Source organism: Glandiceps talaboti, chromosome 4 (genome assembly GCF_964340395.1).
Source record: "Glandiceps talaboti chromosome 4, keGlaTala1.1, whole genome shotgun sequence".
Taxonomy (NCBI): domain Eukaryota; kingdom Metazoa; phylum Hemichordata; class Enteropneusta; family Spengelidae; genus Glandiceps; species Glandiceps talaboti.
In genome coordinates, this window is record NC_135552.1 from 23928643 (window position 1) to 23944799 (window position 16157).

General features: G+C 35.4%; 2 protein-coding genes across 8 annotated transcripts in view; both read left to right on the forward strand.

Moving 5' to 3' along the window:
• LOC144434015 (ly6/PLAUR domain-containing protein 6B-like) overlaps positions 1–3274 on the forward strand; it is a 76428-nt gene extending 73154 nt beyond the window's left edge. For all 7 annotated transcript variants that reach the window (XM_078122452.1, XM_078122455.1, XM_078122459.1 and 4 more), the window contains 2 exons: positions 463–602; positions 1211–3274. In XM_078122452.1, coding sequence (XP_077978578.1) covers positions 463–602; positions 1211–1390 — 320 coding nt within the window. In that variant the 3' untranslated portion in view covers positions 1391–3274. The remainder of the gene's footprint in view (positions 1–462; positions 603–1210) is intronic.
• A 7341-nt stretch (positions 3275–10615) lies between these two features.
• Positions 10616–15696, forward strand: LOC144434364 (uncharacterized). Its single transcript, XM_078122815.1, has 5 exons — positions 10616–10645; positions 11626–12266; positions 13630–13771; positions 14505–14646; positions 15557–15696. Exons 1-5 carry the CDS (start codon positions 10616–10618, stop codon positions 15694–15696), a joined length of 1095 nt encoding a protein of 364 aa, XP_077978941.1.
• The last annotated feature ends 461 nt before the right edge of the window (positions 15697–16157 follow it).

Below are 16157 nucleotides of genomic sequence, written 5' to 3' on the forward strand. Positions count from 1 at the left end.
TACAGTCTTGCCTATTTCATTGGAAAGATATGTGTTGAAAGTTGGGTTCATTATTTATGGAATGATGTGGAAGATATTTGTTATTTAGAAAATCTTATTATTCTCCCATTGTACATGTTAAATTATGAGGATAAGGTATTAAAATTCGTTTTAAAATTTCTGAATTATCATATATTTCTCATGACCCTGGGATTGTCTACATATAAGTTATGAAGAACAGACACCTAAATAAACTGTTTGATATAGCTACACCCATCAGGCAGTGTGTGTAGATGTACAGAATACAAAATTATATCAATGTTGTTTTACAGTCTTTGGAATAAATTGACATTAGAGCTATGACCCTGTCCATGATCCATTGGTATTGCAGTAGGCTATTGGCACATTAGTACGCCCTCTGTGGCCAAAATTAAAATTACTATTGTTTTTATTGAGAATGTTATTTTGTTTCTTTTCCCACAGGTACAAAATACTGTCGTACAGAGCATCATTTTAATGCAAGTGATAAAGAAAGCACTCAAGTCCTGAAAACATGTGCGCAGGACATAGATTGTAGTGAAATACAGATTGGTTGCTTTGCAACAACAGACAGAAATATAAAGGTAAGCTTTTATTCCAACAAATTTCAATTTTCAAGAAATAAAAAAAAAAAAGTTTTAAAGACACAACTAACTAAAATATCTTTGATAGCAGTATGTGCCATATACAGTATCTGACTGATGAAGAATGTTTTATTTCTTAGTCGTAGTTGGAATATTTGTGGTGCAGGGAGTATAGAGATTATAACATTTGTACTATCAGTATTTGCACTGACGGGTGATACCAAAAACATTGCATACATGTATGCAAATTATATGCAAATGAAAGTGTGATCTTTCCCTGTAGAGTGAAAATCATGTGATCGCACGTTATACTTTTACAGAAATCTACTGTTTTGAATTAAGAAATGTAATAATATTTAAACAGAACTGCACGTACGCTGTGTGATTGCTAGTGTTGGTACTCAGAGCTTGCGATGTTTTCTGCTAATATGACCACAGAAAACCCTGCAAGCACTCATGCAAACCTTCCAAATACACTACACTTGCTCTCACACGCGATGGGATTCTTTCTTAGTATATGTTGTATTATGCCAGGGGCTGTAATTTGTAATACTTGTATGTTGTGTGTGGTGGTAACAACTTGATGTTATTTCCTTTCTATCTTCCAGAAATGTAGCACATGTTGTGATTGGACATGGTGTAATGAAGACATCCCTACCAATGCATCAACTGCCATATTTGCCACTCAGCCCACCTTAATAGATAACAGTTCATCAAATTTTTTAGTTTCATCAACAAAACTTTTATTTTTTATGCTTTGTACAGGTTTTATAATGATGAGGAGATAGTTGTAGGTTAAGTCTGTTAGATTGTAGGTGCAGTAATGTAAATTTATTTAATATATAAATATATATATGAAGAGGCTAACTATTTTGGGGGGGTTTTGAACACTATGTGTCAAGACAGCACTGCTGCCATTTCTTTTGCCCTTGAAGAAAAGAGATCATGTCATGATAACGACTGTTCATGAATCAGCCAATCAGCTTTACTGTAATAGAGTTATCTCTTATAAATACAAACCTTGTTGCTGATTGGACCTTTGACCTGATCTTTCTTGCTAATGGAAGAAACTGATGTTATGGATATTCACAGAAGAAAATATCATCTTTTCCGCAGTAGATAAATCAGTTTTCTCTGTGTCTAGTCTTTGCTGCATGTACAGAAATGATTTTGTGTACAGTGACCATTGTTGTCATAGCAATAACCGATGACCTTTCAACTCTAGCCTTGCTACAATGTGTGTGTTGCCGGTCCATTGTCATATGTTAAAGAGTACCAGCGTAATGTTTTCATGTATTTAAAGGATATTCTCAAATGCCATGTAGTAGGCCCATCACCCCAGGGGTAGTAGGTAGGGCAGCTAGTAACTAGTAATGTCAATTTCTTGCATACAGTTTGAAATGATGAACAAATTGTGAATTATCGCATGTTGTCTGTGATATCTAAGCAGTGCATATAGTAGTCTGTAAGGTATGCCATGAAAGGGCACCCTCACACATCGGTCAACCCCTCCTGGAGAGAGGAGGCCAATGAGGGCGGAACGACACGATGTATCTTACAGTTTATAAGTGTGATTATAACAATCCAAATGTGTGTATAATTAATGTTCCTCTCTCTCTTAAATTCCAACCTGTATGCATAGGAAACTTAACTTCAACACTTGACCAAATGTCCTATCTATCCTATGAAGGTTATCAAACCCTTGTCAAATTGTCATGGAAACTGACTTTTTTTTGCCAGCTTTCTACCCATATATATGAGTGGTATTCAAAGAAATGGCAAAATGCTGTTGATTTACAAGTTTTGAATACTATGTATTTGGTAAAAGTTGTGTGGACCCCTTCATTACTGCTAACCATGGATGAAGATGATAAACTGAAATGTGAATGTTAGTGTTAATGGTACATCAATGTACAGATACAAGCAAAGTGCTTGTTTTATAAGTATTCCCTTTATAATGTAATGTATTTAAAACATTGAGATGTTAGCGGCATATCTTGTCAATTTTCAAATATTGTATATAGTTCCAAATGGTTTGTCAGTACTTAACAGTGTTTTAGTAATTCAGCAGTTGTTGCTATGGCTACAGTGTAGGCATATTGCCATCTTAGCTGTGGCTAAAATAGGCTTATTGCAGTGAAAGATACAGCTAGCCTAATACTATGTAAATATTGTCTAGCTTAAAGTATATTAGCTTTTTTCTTTTGCTTAACTTATGTTGACGCTTATTTCACTGCTTCTCGACTTGCTTCAGGCAGTATAGAGGGCAGGAAATGTAATGATTTTATTTGTAGACAGAAGTACATCCCGAAGTTCCTGCCGAGTCACAGTAAAAACAAAACAAAATATACACTGGATGAATGCATGTCTTTCAGTTGACATAGCATAACTTATGATATCACATGTGTATGACTGTAATAACAGTATGTGATTTATAGATTTACTAATAAATTAGGTGGCTGTAGAACTTGCCAGCAAACAACAATGACACTCTAACAATGCATGTTGTGATTGCATCATTCTATGGGCCCTTGTCATAGACAAAGTCTATGGTTTCAATACTTGTGTTCTGTCAATAACTCTTTCTGAAAACTGGAAACTGACAAGAGATGAATAGGCCCTGAATCAATTTGTCACCAATGTTCAGTGGGAATGCACAAAATGTCAAATGTTGAACATATTCGGAGGGGGGGGGGGGGGGGGGGGGTGAAAAAATTTCAGGAAAGGTATGACATAAAATTCCTAAACACTTACAGTAAACATTAAGACATAGTAAAAGGAAACTTGTCTCAGCTGTGCGTATTACTACTTTTTGCCGTAAGAGAGTACATAAAGCAGATATCTGACTGACTGGATTGATACGTAATCAAAGTCAAAACAAACAGAATGATAAATAGAAGCACAAGTCCTACCAGTTTGGTTTCATGAATTTCTAACTTCAATTTAGCGTTCACTTCATTAATATCATTAACTTAAAATACAACCTGTCACCCAACTTGATAATTACAAATGTTTTTTTGTAGTCTATCGAACTAGACAATAAATCAAAGGTTGTTAATACACTTGAAGATTTCAATAACTCCTTCAGTCCTCTGAAGTGAACGATATTTGGATCGTGGTGCCCTAAAACCGTAGACATCAGAGAAGACATAAACAAAGAATTTAAAAGAACTAACTTTTTTTTCTCATGTCTATGCAAAAACTAGCCATAAGAAGAACTCTATAGGGGTCTTGCTTGCTATTTTTCATTTCTCTGATGATTAATTTACACAGCAGTGCTGGGTGTATTCCACCCTGTGAATTACTATGAAAATATAGTGTTTTTTTCACAGATTTGATACATGTAGTATAGCGCCCTCTATCGTTTGAAATGTGACAACTAAACAGTGACATGAAGTGTGATTTACCAGCAGTACATGTCTCTATATGTCTGTTGTTATTACTAAGTCAGTTTATTTGTATTTGTGTTTGATTATTTTTATGTAAATATCAGAATTTTTTTTTTTGGAACGAAATGATAGAATTCTCCTGATTGACAGAAATGTAATTTATAATGTCTACCTAGTTGTTGTAGTCCAGTTCTGTCAGTTGTGACAAGTTAAAAGTGGACATATTTGAATATTGCAATGAAATAAATGTCTTTTCTAACAAACTGAAGAAGCTCTGGTATAGAATGTGTTTCTTTGTGCAGGTGAATGTTTGTGTCTTGTGTGTTTTATGTTTGCTGTAGGGTGGGATTAAAGTATATCCCAGTATTGTTTCTGATAACCAAATATGTTAATATATGTTGAGATAAGACACTCCTAATGCAATTTTAATATCAAACTCCCATGGTAAAGATGGTGAAAAAGATAAATGGTAACATCCAGGTGTTGATTCTGATGCTTTCCATACAAAATCAATCTCATTAATATCTGATATAGTGAATATGACTAAATTTCTTTATTTTGATACTTCAATAAAAAAGTAACTCTACATTTATTGCAGCTGAACAGACAAACACTCAGTCACAATGGAAATTGACTGTGTAGTGTTAAATGCCCCAAGCAAAATTACAAGGCACCTTTGCAAGTGTGCCATATACTTTTCTCCAAGAGATTGAAATTGACAATGACAGTGTTATGTTTTATATTGCGGACTATTATATTAGAAATGGCATGGTACACAAAATTATAAGACTTTTGTCTCTCCTAGTTTTTTATATTCATAATTATTTGTGATCTAGAGAAGGTATTTTTATCACCTAAATTAGCACCAGAAAGCAGACTTTTGGTCCTTGAATTTCAAAAAACCCCATGTCCCCCCCCCCCCCCCCACACACACACACACTAGGTCTCGCTGCTGCCTCGTACGTACCTATTAGTATTACTGCCAGTGTATTACTGGCTACTTCTGAAATTAGCTACATCTCTTATATTGGTTTCACATATACTTACACATCAATTGCCAAACTATACAACCTATGATGATCTAATATTGGTGATTGTCCTAAATACAGGGATTGCGTAATGTTACTTGGATTGACGATTTATACCAATGATGGATACAAACTCTCCAACTCTACAAATAAACATATTATTCACCATACACACTATGCATACTCACTTGCCTTTTTTTTCTCTATATACTGATGGCATAATTAGTAATGGCAATTTTTTTAATCCATCCATACAAGCAAGATGGAACATAAATAGTAACATCATTTATATTTGTAACATTGTATTCTATATACCAACCTATACAAGCAAAATTACAAGTCCCTATGGTCCTAAATTGATCTTGTAGATGACACTGTGTATAAACAGAAAATTGGTGGGCCGATAAAATATTCAATGTTGACAGAATTACAAGATGTTACACAAGCCCTTCCCATGGGTTTTTTGGTTTTTTGGTCAATTTACTTTGTCTGTCCCTATGGTGTAATGTACTCACATATTGAAATGTTTCCCATGCAGTTTATATCTGGGAATAGGCACTTTCTGTTATTGTGTTTTTTGGTTTTTGTATCTCTATAGTGTAAATAACACCCTAAAGTTTATAACACTTGCACTCATGATAATTTCAGTTTCACAATCATCAAATATATTCCAGGTAAATTTGACACAAAGATGAATGAAAATGTAAAAGAACAACTTTATTTGCAAATCCTCGTTAAAATACTTTTCTATATTACTTTATTAATTAATGGTCACAACAGTCAACAAACCATTTGACTAAATATTCCCCTTGGTTAACTTATTCCCCTTTGTACACTGTTCTACATATTCTATGTTCTTATATATACAATATTAATTATCTCAATGATGGGAAACTGGTTACATTCTTCATGTTGGTGTCCTGGTAGCCTAGAGACTTGTCATTTGGTTTTGAATCTAGTAATTATATTAATCACTGCCTGGAGTGATCCATTATTTTACACCCACAAATCTAGTTAGACCTCAGGTTGGGTAGACCTAGTAACAGTTGTCAATATTAGTTCATCAGACACTTACATTCTGACTGGATCCATCTTCAAGTCTGAATGAAAGTCACATGTAAACATAATAATGTCATCAGTTTATATTAAAATGCCAATTGGATTTTAAATATAGCTCTTGGTGGTAATTCAAAATTCAGCCCAGAAAGTGCTAAAAAACATATCATCCTAGCATTGAATATAATTGTTAGGTTCAAAATACAGTGACAAGTATTTAGGTTTGTGTCCAGGGCACACACATAGCGCCATTCTCGGAAGCTAAAGTTTGTATTTCTGCTGGAACAACAAAATATATATATCTTGGCGTTGCGTTTTGGACAGTGCTGTAAAAGAGGCTGTTGTTTATGACGATGACATAGCCCAAGTCATTCCTTTGATGTACATAGATCAGACTATGGCACAGCTGTTGTGGTGTGTCTTTACTCTCTGATGTAGCAGCTGAAGAGCGCCACCAACGAGTGAACCAGTAGATGTACTATCTCAAACTCCTCTGTATCAAATTTAAAACACTTGAAACTAGATCATCCCAGTTGGCATTTAAAACATAACTCTTCAAAAAAAAATATTCCAATTGACACTAATTCCATAGAAATGTCTTTGTTTAAATTGGCTGATAAACATACAATGGGTTGGGGTATGAAGTAATCACAATTATATGCTAATTGGGATGACAAAGAGGAAAACAGCTGACCAGCAGTATTATATGTCTATATTTGGCGTACTTTGACATAGGGCTTATAGATACAATTTGCATTATATATCAACATGTATGAAATTACTGTCCTCTAGTCAGCCATGACTATAAACTTCACTAATTTTGGAAATGGCAGTAAGTTGGTAAAATCTACATCAAGATGTTCCACCTTCAAATATTATTACTAAAAAATATGGGAATCTATGCAACATGTACTAAAATTTACACTCTGTGAATAAATACTTAAACTTATGGTAGAATGCACCTTGAGGTAAAATTTCTCTGAAAATCAAATTTTTTCAATAGATATTCTCTCCAAACTTTGCCATCGGAAAGCTTGTTCTTGTCCTTTTGAAATAATACAAGAAATTTGGGGTTCCCCATCTTGTTTTCATGGAAATCATCAATCTGTTACTTTCCCTGGAGTTAACACAGTATTTGATGGCCATATTGGATTTGGTGGCTATATTGGATTTGGTGGCCATATTGGATTCTAAAATGACCAAATTTGATCACATTTTGACCTCTATTTCAAAACTTTGTCTTGTGACCCTAGATTTTTTATTGATTTTAAGTAAGAATAGGTTGGAGCTTTCTTGAACAAAGTAAGAGGTTATTTCCAAGGCACATTCTACGTTATCAGTAATGAACTGCCAGCTAAACACACAAAAAAGACCATTCCCAGTTATCTTACACAATTCAACTACCAAAGTTACACATCTACCACTAAGGTATTTGTCTATGATGCAAACAGCAACTACAACATTGGGTTTGTTTTTTTTGTAGTGGTTCCGACCTCAGAGTATAATTAAATGAATTATTTTCCTAGTATATTTTAGCTGAATCCCTCAGCCTTCTTTAGCTGTTATTGTATCTAGGTCAAGGACATATAGACTTGTGGTATGACTGCAATGTGATTTAGCTAAAATAAACTTTATAAATTATTTACTCTCGGAGTCCAAAACTAGTACAAAATATGATTCCAGAGCTAGAAAACAACATTTTTTATTTGTGCAAAATTAGTGGTTTGAATTTTACAAGAACTATCAGGCACTGAAATTATCTCAATAGGAATATTTGTCAACATTGTAAATTCATACTTGATATTACCCTATACAATAGAAACTATAATTTTTTACTTAAATCATATAATGTAGTAAATTTTGTGACACCTGCAAATAATTTCAAAAAATAAACTTTGTACCTGTAGTGTATATATCAAACATTGTGCGATATCTCAAAAAAAAAAGTGTTGGTGCATGTCAAAAATTATATGACATCTCAAACACAAGAAAGAAAAATACTGCACACATGGTATATTTAAATATATGTAACCACAAACTTTTAAATGTCTAATATTTCACAAGAATGACATTGTATTAGGTTGAAGGTGATATAGCTCTGTTTACATAAACATACAAATCTCTCCAATAACTGTTACAGCTCAATCAATATCATCAACTGTGATTTACGGATGTCAGTTTAGACATCCCAATTAAGCCTAAAAAAAATTGTGTGGTTCTGATTACGCTCAATTTTTGAATAGGTGGGGTAGGTAGATTTCTTATTTTCAAGTGCAAGTGTCTAGTTCAGGTAGTTATGTTTTCCAGTGTTTTCCATATGGTCACTGTGTTATTGGTTTCTTCCCATCAGATGTGCAGCCATTAGAGATTGGAAGAATAGTTTTATATTGTCTTTTTAAGTTGATGTTTCCGCATCCACTATTTCTTGCAACAGCTCACAATTTTCACGATTTCGGTTTTTTTCTTGAATATGTAAAAAAAAAGTTTAGAGTCAAAAGACCAAAAAACTAGATGGGGTCTGGTAACCGGAACCAAACATTTTTTTTAAGCCTTCCACCAGATAAGTATGGGTAAAATGTGTAAAAAAAATAAAAAAAGTACAAAACTCGCTCTCAAGCTTGCTTTCACATATTATACAACAATATATATGACCAAATTGATTTTTAGGTCCGCACCCAAAAATCAGACCCCAATGTAATCATGATTTCAACCTATTACTTTATCATTGTTTGGATAAAATGGACCTTTAATTAATATGTCTAATTATTTGTATTTCAACAATTTTCAGTGAATATTGTTGATTGTCTGATTGAAAAAATAATACTCAAATTATGAGTTACATTTAGACCAGCTTTGATACATAAAGTAATTACTGATTAACTAGACTAAACAGCTGTCCTGACCACCACCACCACCACCACCACCACCAAGTAAAAGTACATGATACTGCACTATTACTATTATGGACGTAGAGAACCTTCTATTCCACCTTTATTACGTTGATGATGCAATGGACATCGACATGACACGTGCGTGGAGCTTGCGTAACACTGGTACTACAGCAGAACATTCGCGATCTCTTGCCCAACTTCCGGAAGTTAATGTTTAGCTAGACACTTCAAAGTTATGGTTAAAATATATCCGCAAAAATACATGTATATACGCTGTAAAACTAAGCTTTCGACGATTACGACGGAATTCATGAGTACAGACACATTGTGCGTTTCATATTCAAATGATCGATTGTCGTGACGGAGTCCATCTCTAACTGTGTGCCTACGATGAAACAAATCGAATCACTGGCAAACCTGTCAAAAAGTCGGTAATCTGTTGATCGTATTCGTCTGGAACAAATCCAAACTTTTCCATAACTTGTTTGGAATGTTCATCACCGGCAAGCAGCTGAATTGTAACGTTACCCTTCAATAACTGAATGTGATCAAGCATTGCTTGTTCAAAACGCAGCTCTTCAAACTCTGGCAACACGAAGAAATTCACTATCAATTTGTCCTCTGCTGCAATATAGCCCACAACTCTTTCGTTCTTTGCAGCGATGTAGATGTCCCATCGCGGTCGAGGAAATAGTTTTTCTTTAAGACGAGGCAGAGCTGTTCCGCGTACATCTGCGGTAATATCTTGTAGTCTTGTCGACAACTGCTCCATACAACGACACCAAACATTCACTACGTCGTGCAACTTGTTTGTGTCGACAGTTTGTTCGGGATCTAATTGCCGAACTTGAACTCGAACAACCGAGTCAATCATACTCGCGTTGGTTGCTGCCAGTGTCAATTAGTATACTAACTTATATATGAAGAGAGAAATATCCTGGAAAAGAGCGAAATTTCCAGAAACACCGGATCTTTTATCCGATCATGGACCGACGTCAAAAATCGATTTGACCTATATAAGTCTTGACCCCTGACCCCGGAAATGAATAGTAGAGTTTCTGCGCTTGGCCACTTGGTGGCGAGCTTCAAGCGAAACTCGCAGTAGCATGACAGGGCCCTGTTACAGACTACAAATCTACGTACGTTGGTAAAACAAACAAACGACCCATTGCATGTCACTGATCTAGGTAATCATATAAAGCAACAGATGTAACGAGAGACTATATCTAAAACGAATCTCCACCACTGTTGCTGACCGTAATCCTAGCATCCATCTCAATGAAAACGTTATGAATTGCATTAACACAAGTTTATTGCATTTTTTATGACTCTTAGTTTATACATTGACAGTAGTTTTCCCCTCCATCGTCATTGGTTTATATAGTTATGGCAAAACTCAAAACGGGAATCATGAAATATTTTGTATCTGATTTACAATGACATCATAGGTTAAGAAAATACTAGTATTATGATAACCTATTCGATAGTCATATCGCTTGCCGCAATGATGCCATTAATTACATCCTCTCGTTTGAGGGTTGGATTTCACTTTTTAACACTATGTGTTGGGATACTAATAGTATGCTCTATGTTGCTTTGGGAAATCCGCCACGGAGAAAACATTATCTTTTCGGCCCGAAAGTACGAACATGGATCGAGAGTTAACGGATCGCTGTCAAGTAACTCAAATATCGTGTCTGCGTTCAGCGATGAATTGCACGATTCTCAAAGTATTAATGTGATTAAAGAATCAAACAGAGACGAAACATTATATAGACATAGATCAGATGGGAACCAATCAATGAACAGTAAATTCGACAAGGTAAGCTTTGTGTACGTGTATCTATACTCGTTATAAGATCTGCTGTCATGTTATTTTTAGTCTATGGGTGTACCTGCATGATGTATCATATGTCACAAGGTGAGAGACCACATGGCACTCAGGCTTAGTTAGTTATGTTTACGAAAACAAACACACAAAGATAATAAATAAATAAATAAATAAATAAACACATAAATAATAAATAAATAATAAATAAATAAATAAATAAATAAATAAATAAATAAATAAATAAATAAATAAACACTTGCCATAAATAAATACTTGACAAGTATCAACAAGAGAGTTCGTACAAATCATATTATCAACAAGAATTGCTTGTCAGTATTTATTTATTTATTATTTTTTTATTTATTTATTTATTTATTCATTCATTTATTGTTTGCTGGTTTCTTTCTTTCTTTCTTTCCTTCTTTCTTTTTTTATTTTGTTTGTTTATTGTTTGTTTGTTTGTTTGTTTGTTTGTTTGTTTGTTTACGTAAACATAACTAACTGTTAAAGTCTGGGTACCCTGTGGAGAGACTATAGAGTTTCGATTAGACGGCACGATATTTTATACATTTCGCACAACTTTTTTCACATCGAACTAGACAAACAATTACATTTGATCTCACTGAGACTGTAAGATACGTCGTGACGTTTCGCCCTCACCGGCCTCCTCTCTGTTAGGGGTTGGCCGATGTTTGAGGGCGCCCCGTCACGGCGTACCTTACAGACTAGATCTCACTGTGAACACAAATAAGTAGTTCTGTTTGAATCTTCCTTATAACACAGCTGTAAGCTATCGAAAATTTCTTTGTCTTCTTTCTTTTTTCACAGAATCAGTCACTAAACTTTCGCCATGCTGTTCCTCGTCGGTATCTAATCTCAGTACATTTTGATAATAATGGGCCCAACGTACAATATGAATCGTTCCAGGCAGGGCTCAAGCACGCTTTATATCGAAATCGAACTATAGTTGCATCACTATTCTTTACTCACTGGACCCAAGAAGGTGGTGCAGGGCGCGTCCGGCAGTTTGATGAAACTTTTGACGTACAAAGACTCCGCGAAGTTATACAAGTTGCCACGTTACAGGAGTTTCAACAGGAATGCAATCATTCAGTACACGTACTGCTGGTCGACCCAAGTGTGCCGTTCGTTGCAGCGTCTTATCACTATACAGTAAAAATGTTTCGGCAGCATTTCGATATAAAGCTTCCTAACATAGACAACGTTCTCAGAAGTATGGCTGAATCTGTACAGGTTTTCGAAAACTCAACTTCTGTCCGCTGTCTTGGAATTTACGAACCAAAAGCTTGGAAAAAATCTCTTCCAGACATGAGCTATCTATCAGACATAGTCAACAAGTTTTTGGTCAGAGCTCCACCTGCGAGGAAAATAGCAAATGAAGTAGGGAATGAACTATGTAACGGGAACCCATACCTCTCAATGCATTGGAGAAATAGGTCTGGGGAAGGGTGAGTAGCCTGAAGTTATACCACTTCACGTGTCTAAACCATTTGTTTTACTTTTACGAGTACATTATTTACACGATCGCATCCTTATTGTGTAATATTTGTAGCATTTAGTGCACTAACTACATCTACGCTGATTGTTAATGAATTGACGTTGAATGTCCAATTAGTACCGACTATAGCATTCAGACTTAACAATGTAATAAGAGTGGCGATAGTGATAACCCAGTGGTCAGTGGAAACATGTAGAATCACAGCGCCGATTTCACGTCTTTCGGACGAAAACAAACATTTTTAAAAAGCGACATATAAATTTAGAGGCCAGTGTGTTCTTGAAATCGTGGAGAAGCCAAACTAGATATTAATATATCTACGAACGCCCCTCAACGTACAGTGCCAACTACATGTGCTCCCATCCAAACCAATGCTCATAATGAGAAAATTGATGGAAACAAGTGTTTCGGAAGTGTCAGGTGGTTGAAATGAATTGGCCAATCACTGGCCTGTTGCTCACAATGACTTGCTAATTGGCCAATCACTGGCCTTTGCTCACAATATCTCACTAAGTTGTGAAGAGATCCTCAAATCCGATTGGCTAATTTGAGACCACACACAGGTATCTTTGATGTCCAGAATATAATATCTGCGCTATAGCCCTCCCCTCGTATATTAACCATTACATATTTGAATATCGACTTACAATTATATTACGGCGTCTGCATTGAATTTCCTCTTAAGGGATACGCCCAAAATGTTCTTGTAGGGTCGACAGTAGCATTTACCACTTTTATTCCTTACGTATCATTTGAATTTTAATAGTTGAGGTGATAAAGTAATAGTTTAAATTTTAATGTAAATAAACCCTTATGAATTTAAAAAACAGCAAATAACGATGAACATAAAAAGAACCAAGACACACAAGGAATGAACACAACAAAACAAACGTCAATTTCAAATATAGTATAACCCTCACATTACCCCCCACCCACCCCCCCACCCCCCCCACACACACACACACAAACATACACACAGAGACACATGCACACAAACAAACAAACAAACAAACAAACAAACAAACAAATACACACACACAGACAGACAGACATACTCACACACACATATAAGCACGCACACCTTGTAAAACTGAAAATGGAGTAAATAAGTTGCAAAAAGGTAGTAGTACTACGTGTTGTAATCGTTAAAAAGTATTCTCTATTCATAGTTATACATCGTATATCTCATGTCTGTTTTATACTTATGGGGCAAGTTATATATTATGGTGATCTTGGTAGTGAAATACAACTGAAGGTCACGGTCATTGGTGGTGTACGTTACAATTGTAACAATTTACTCCACACGTTTTCAGATGCATCCGACCTGGAGGACGCTGTCAATCATCTATAGCTACTGTCAATGAGGTTGCAGAGAGGGCAGCACGCGATATTTACATTTTCATGAAGACGTCCAACCTGTCGTGTATCTATGTGGCCCTTCCACCATTTTCTTCGGTAAGTCATCATTTATTCATTGTACACAATACTGGGTCTCTATCTAAGAATCGAATACAATACCTTATGGGGAGAATTTTGTTTCACGTCTGGGTGTTTATTCGTTTTCGGTGAATCCACAGCTTCCACACGAAGAACATTAGTCATTACAAGCCAAAACCATTTAAAGCAACGACCAGCATTCCCTTCATCACGAGTTTGAAGTAACTGTTATACCATCTCGTCGGTGCTATTATAGTTAATTAAACACGAAGAGCTATACATTCATTAATTCATTCATTCATTCATTCATTCATTCATTCATTCATTCATTCATTCATTCATTCATTCATTCAATCAATCATTCAATCATTCATTCATTATTCATTCATTCATTCATTCATTCACAGCAAACCCTTTACTTAACTGTCAAGAAAAAATAAAATATTGCCCGTCACTCCACCTTTCGGATGAAATTGATCATCCTTTGTTTTTATTGTGTTTGTCCACGTGGTGTTAATTAGAATTATATTCCTCTTCTATACTGTAAATGTGTACCTGTTTTAACTCTATTGTCCCTTCTTCTATTATGTCACTATCACACAATGACTTGCCTATGTTTGGGACAACACAACTATATTATACATGGAATCGTATCATTACTGGTTGCCATTCGATGTACAGTGATGTATAGATGTATGTAGTGGTCACTGTCACTTTCATTGTCTTTCATTCCTTATACATGTATCTCCAGTACATGATAACAATTCTGAGAAATGCTAACATATCTAATGTCGTTAGCAAAATGGATATAATCCCACCGAAATACCCGGATGTTGAAACACAGCGAAACGACAACTATATCTGGTCATTGGTCGAGCAAGAAATTTGCATTCGTAAGTTGCTAGGATTTGTGTATATAAGACTTAGTATAATCCCCCCCCCCTTGGAACATATTGTACTGTATTAACAGTTAGTCAATGCATCCAACCACAGATGCTCATCACATGACATACACGTGTTGGTTGGCATAGTAACTATTAAGCAACGGATAGATACACGATGACTGGAACTAAACTTTGTAAGACCGAAATGTTGACATTACTTTCAGTGTCGTTTTTAAAGGTTGGACATTTTAAACCTGTACTAGCTGCAACTGAAACCATTTCAAATAACCAAGTGGTCAATATCATATGTAGGTAGTGAGGTGGTAAGTTTAAATCTTGGTTTTGAATCTGTCGCCATGTTGAAACTGCACTTGTTATAATAGGGGTATCATTTTTCAATCAGACAACCACAATATATTCGCTCAAAATTGTTCAATACCAATAACAAGACATTGCACATGTTAATCAGTGGTCGGTATTATCCATAAGCAGTACAGAAACAGGTTGACATTGTGATCGCCATTGAGAACGCTGTTTTATGGGTGCTGACCCAAATCAATTTGTTTTATAGTGTATACAGCTACATAAATACGTTTAAATACAGGTGATGCAATACTGTTTGCAGTGTATGATATCACGATTAAGGTATTATATCTAACAAAACATGCATTTGTTTATTTCTTTATTTACCTCTATTTCCTTCGTATATTGTCAATTAATTTGTTCAGGGAATGAGCATCTTAAAAGTAAGTAGTAGAGTGGGGGGCATAAACGAACAGGGGGGGGGACGCAAGTAAACAATGTAGTACGGTGGACTACAAACGAAGTAACTTGCGTTATTTGTATTATAATTGGACAGAAATTGGACTAATTAAATATGCACGCTCGTTGAAAAACAGATGTAAATGTTTTCTTTCAGGTTCACAAATCTTTATATCAACCCAGTTTTCAAGTTGGTCTCGGCAGGTACGCAACGCAAGACAATTTATTGGTTCAGAGGTTGTGTTCTTGAAAGATATCATCACTTGGAGAGCAGACAATGTTCTTCTGAAGAAGTGATCTTTTTTATTTTTCATTCCTTGGGTTGTCATTTTTTTGTTCTAACCTACCATTTTCTCAACAATAAAACAAGCAAAAATGCTAACTAATATTGCAATTATTGGTTTGTGTTTCTCCTAGTGTGTAAAGTACACCGCCGTGACGGGGCGCCCTCACACACCAGTCAACCCCTGCCACCTTCCTGGGTGAGAGGAGGCCGGTGAGGGCGGAATGACACGACGTATCTTACAGTCTATGTTTCTCCTTGATGAATGCAATGTATCTGATTCCAGGTTCCGTTGACTCCATAAGCAGATCAGGAATACACTTTTATTTCATAGTCAACAATCCTTGATATTTCATAATTGTTCTCTCATTTGTATTTTCTGCCTTTAATATAATTATGTTTCCGTTGCTAAGTAACTTGAAATATCTAAATATTAAATTTCATAATTTTGACAGTGCAAACAGAGGAGATATAG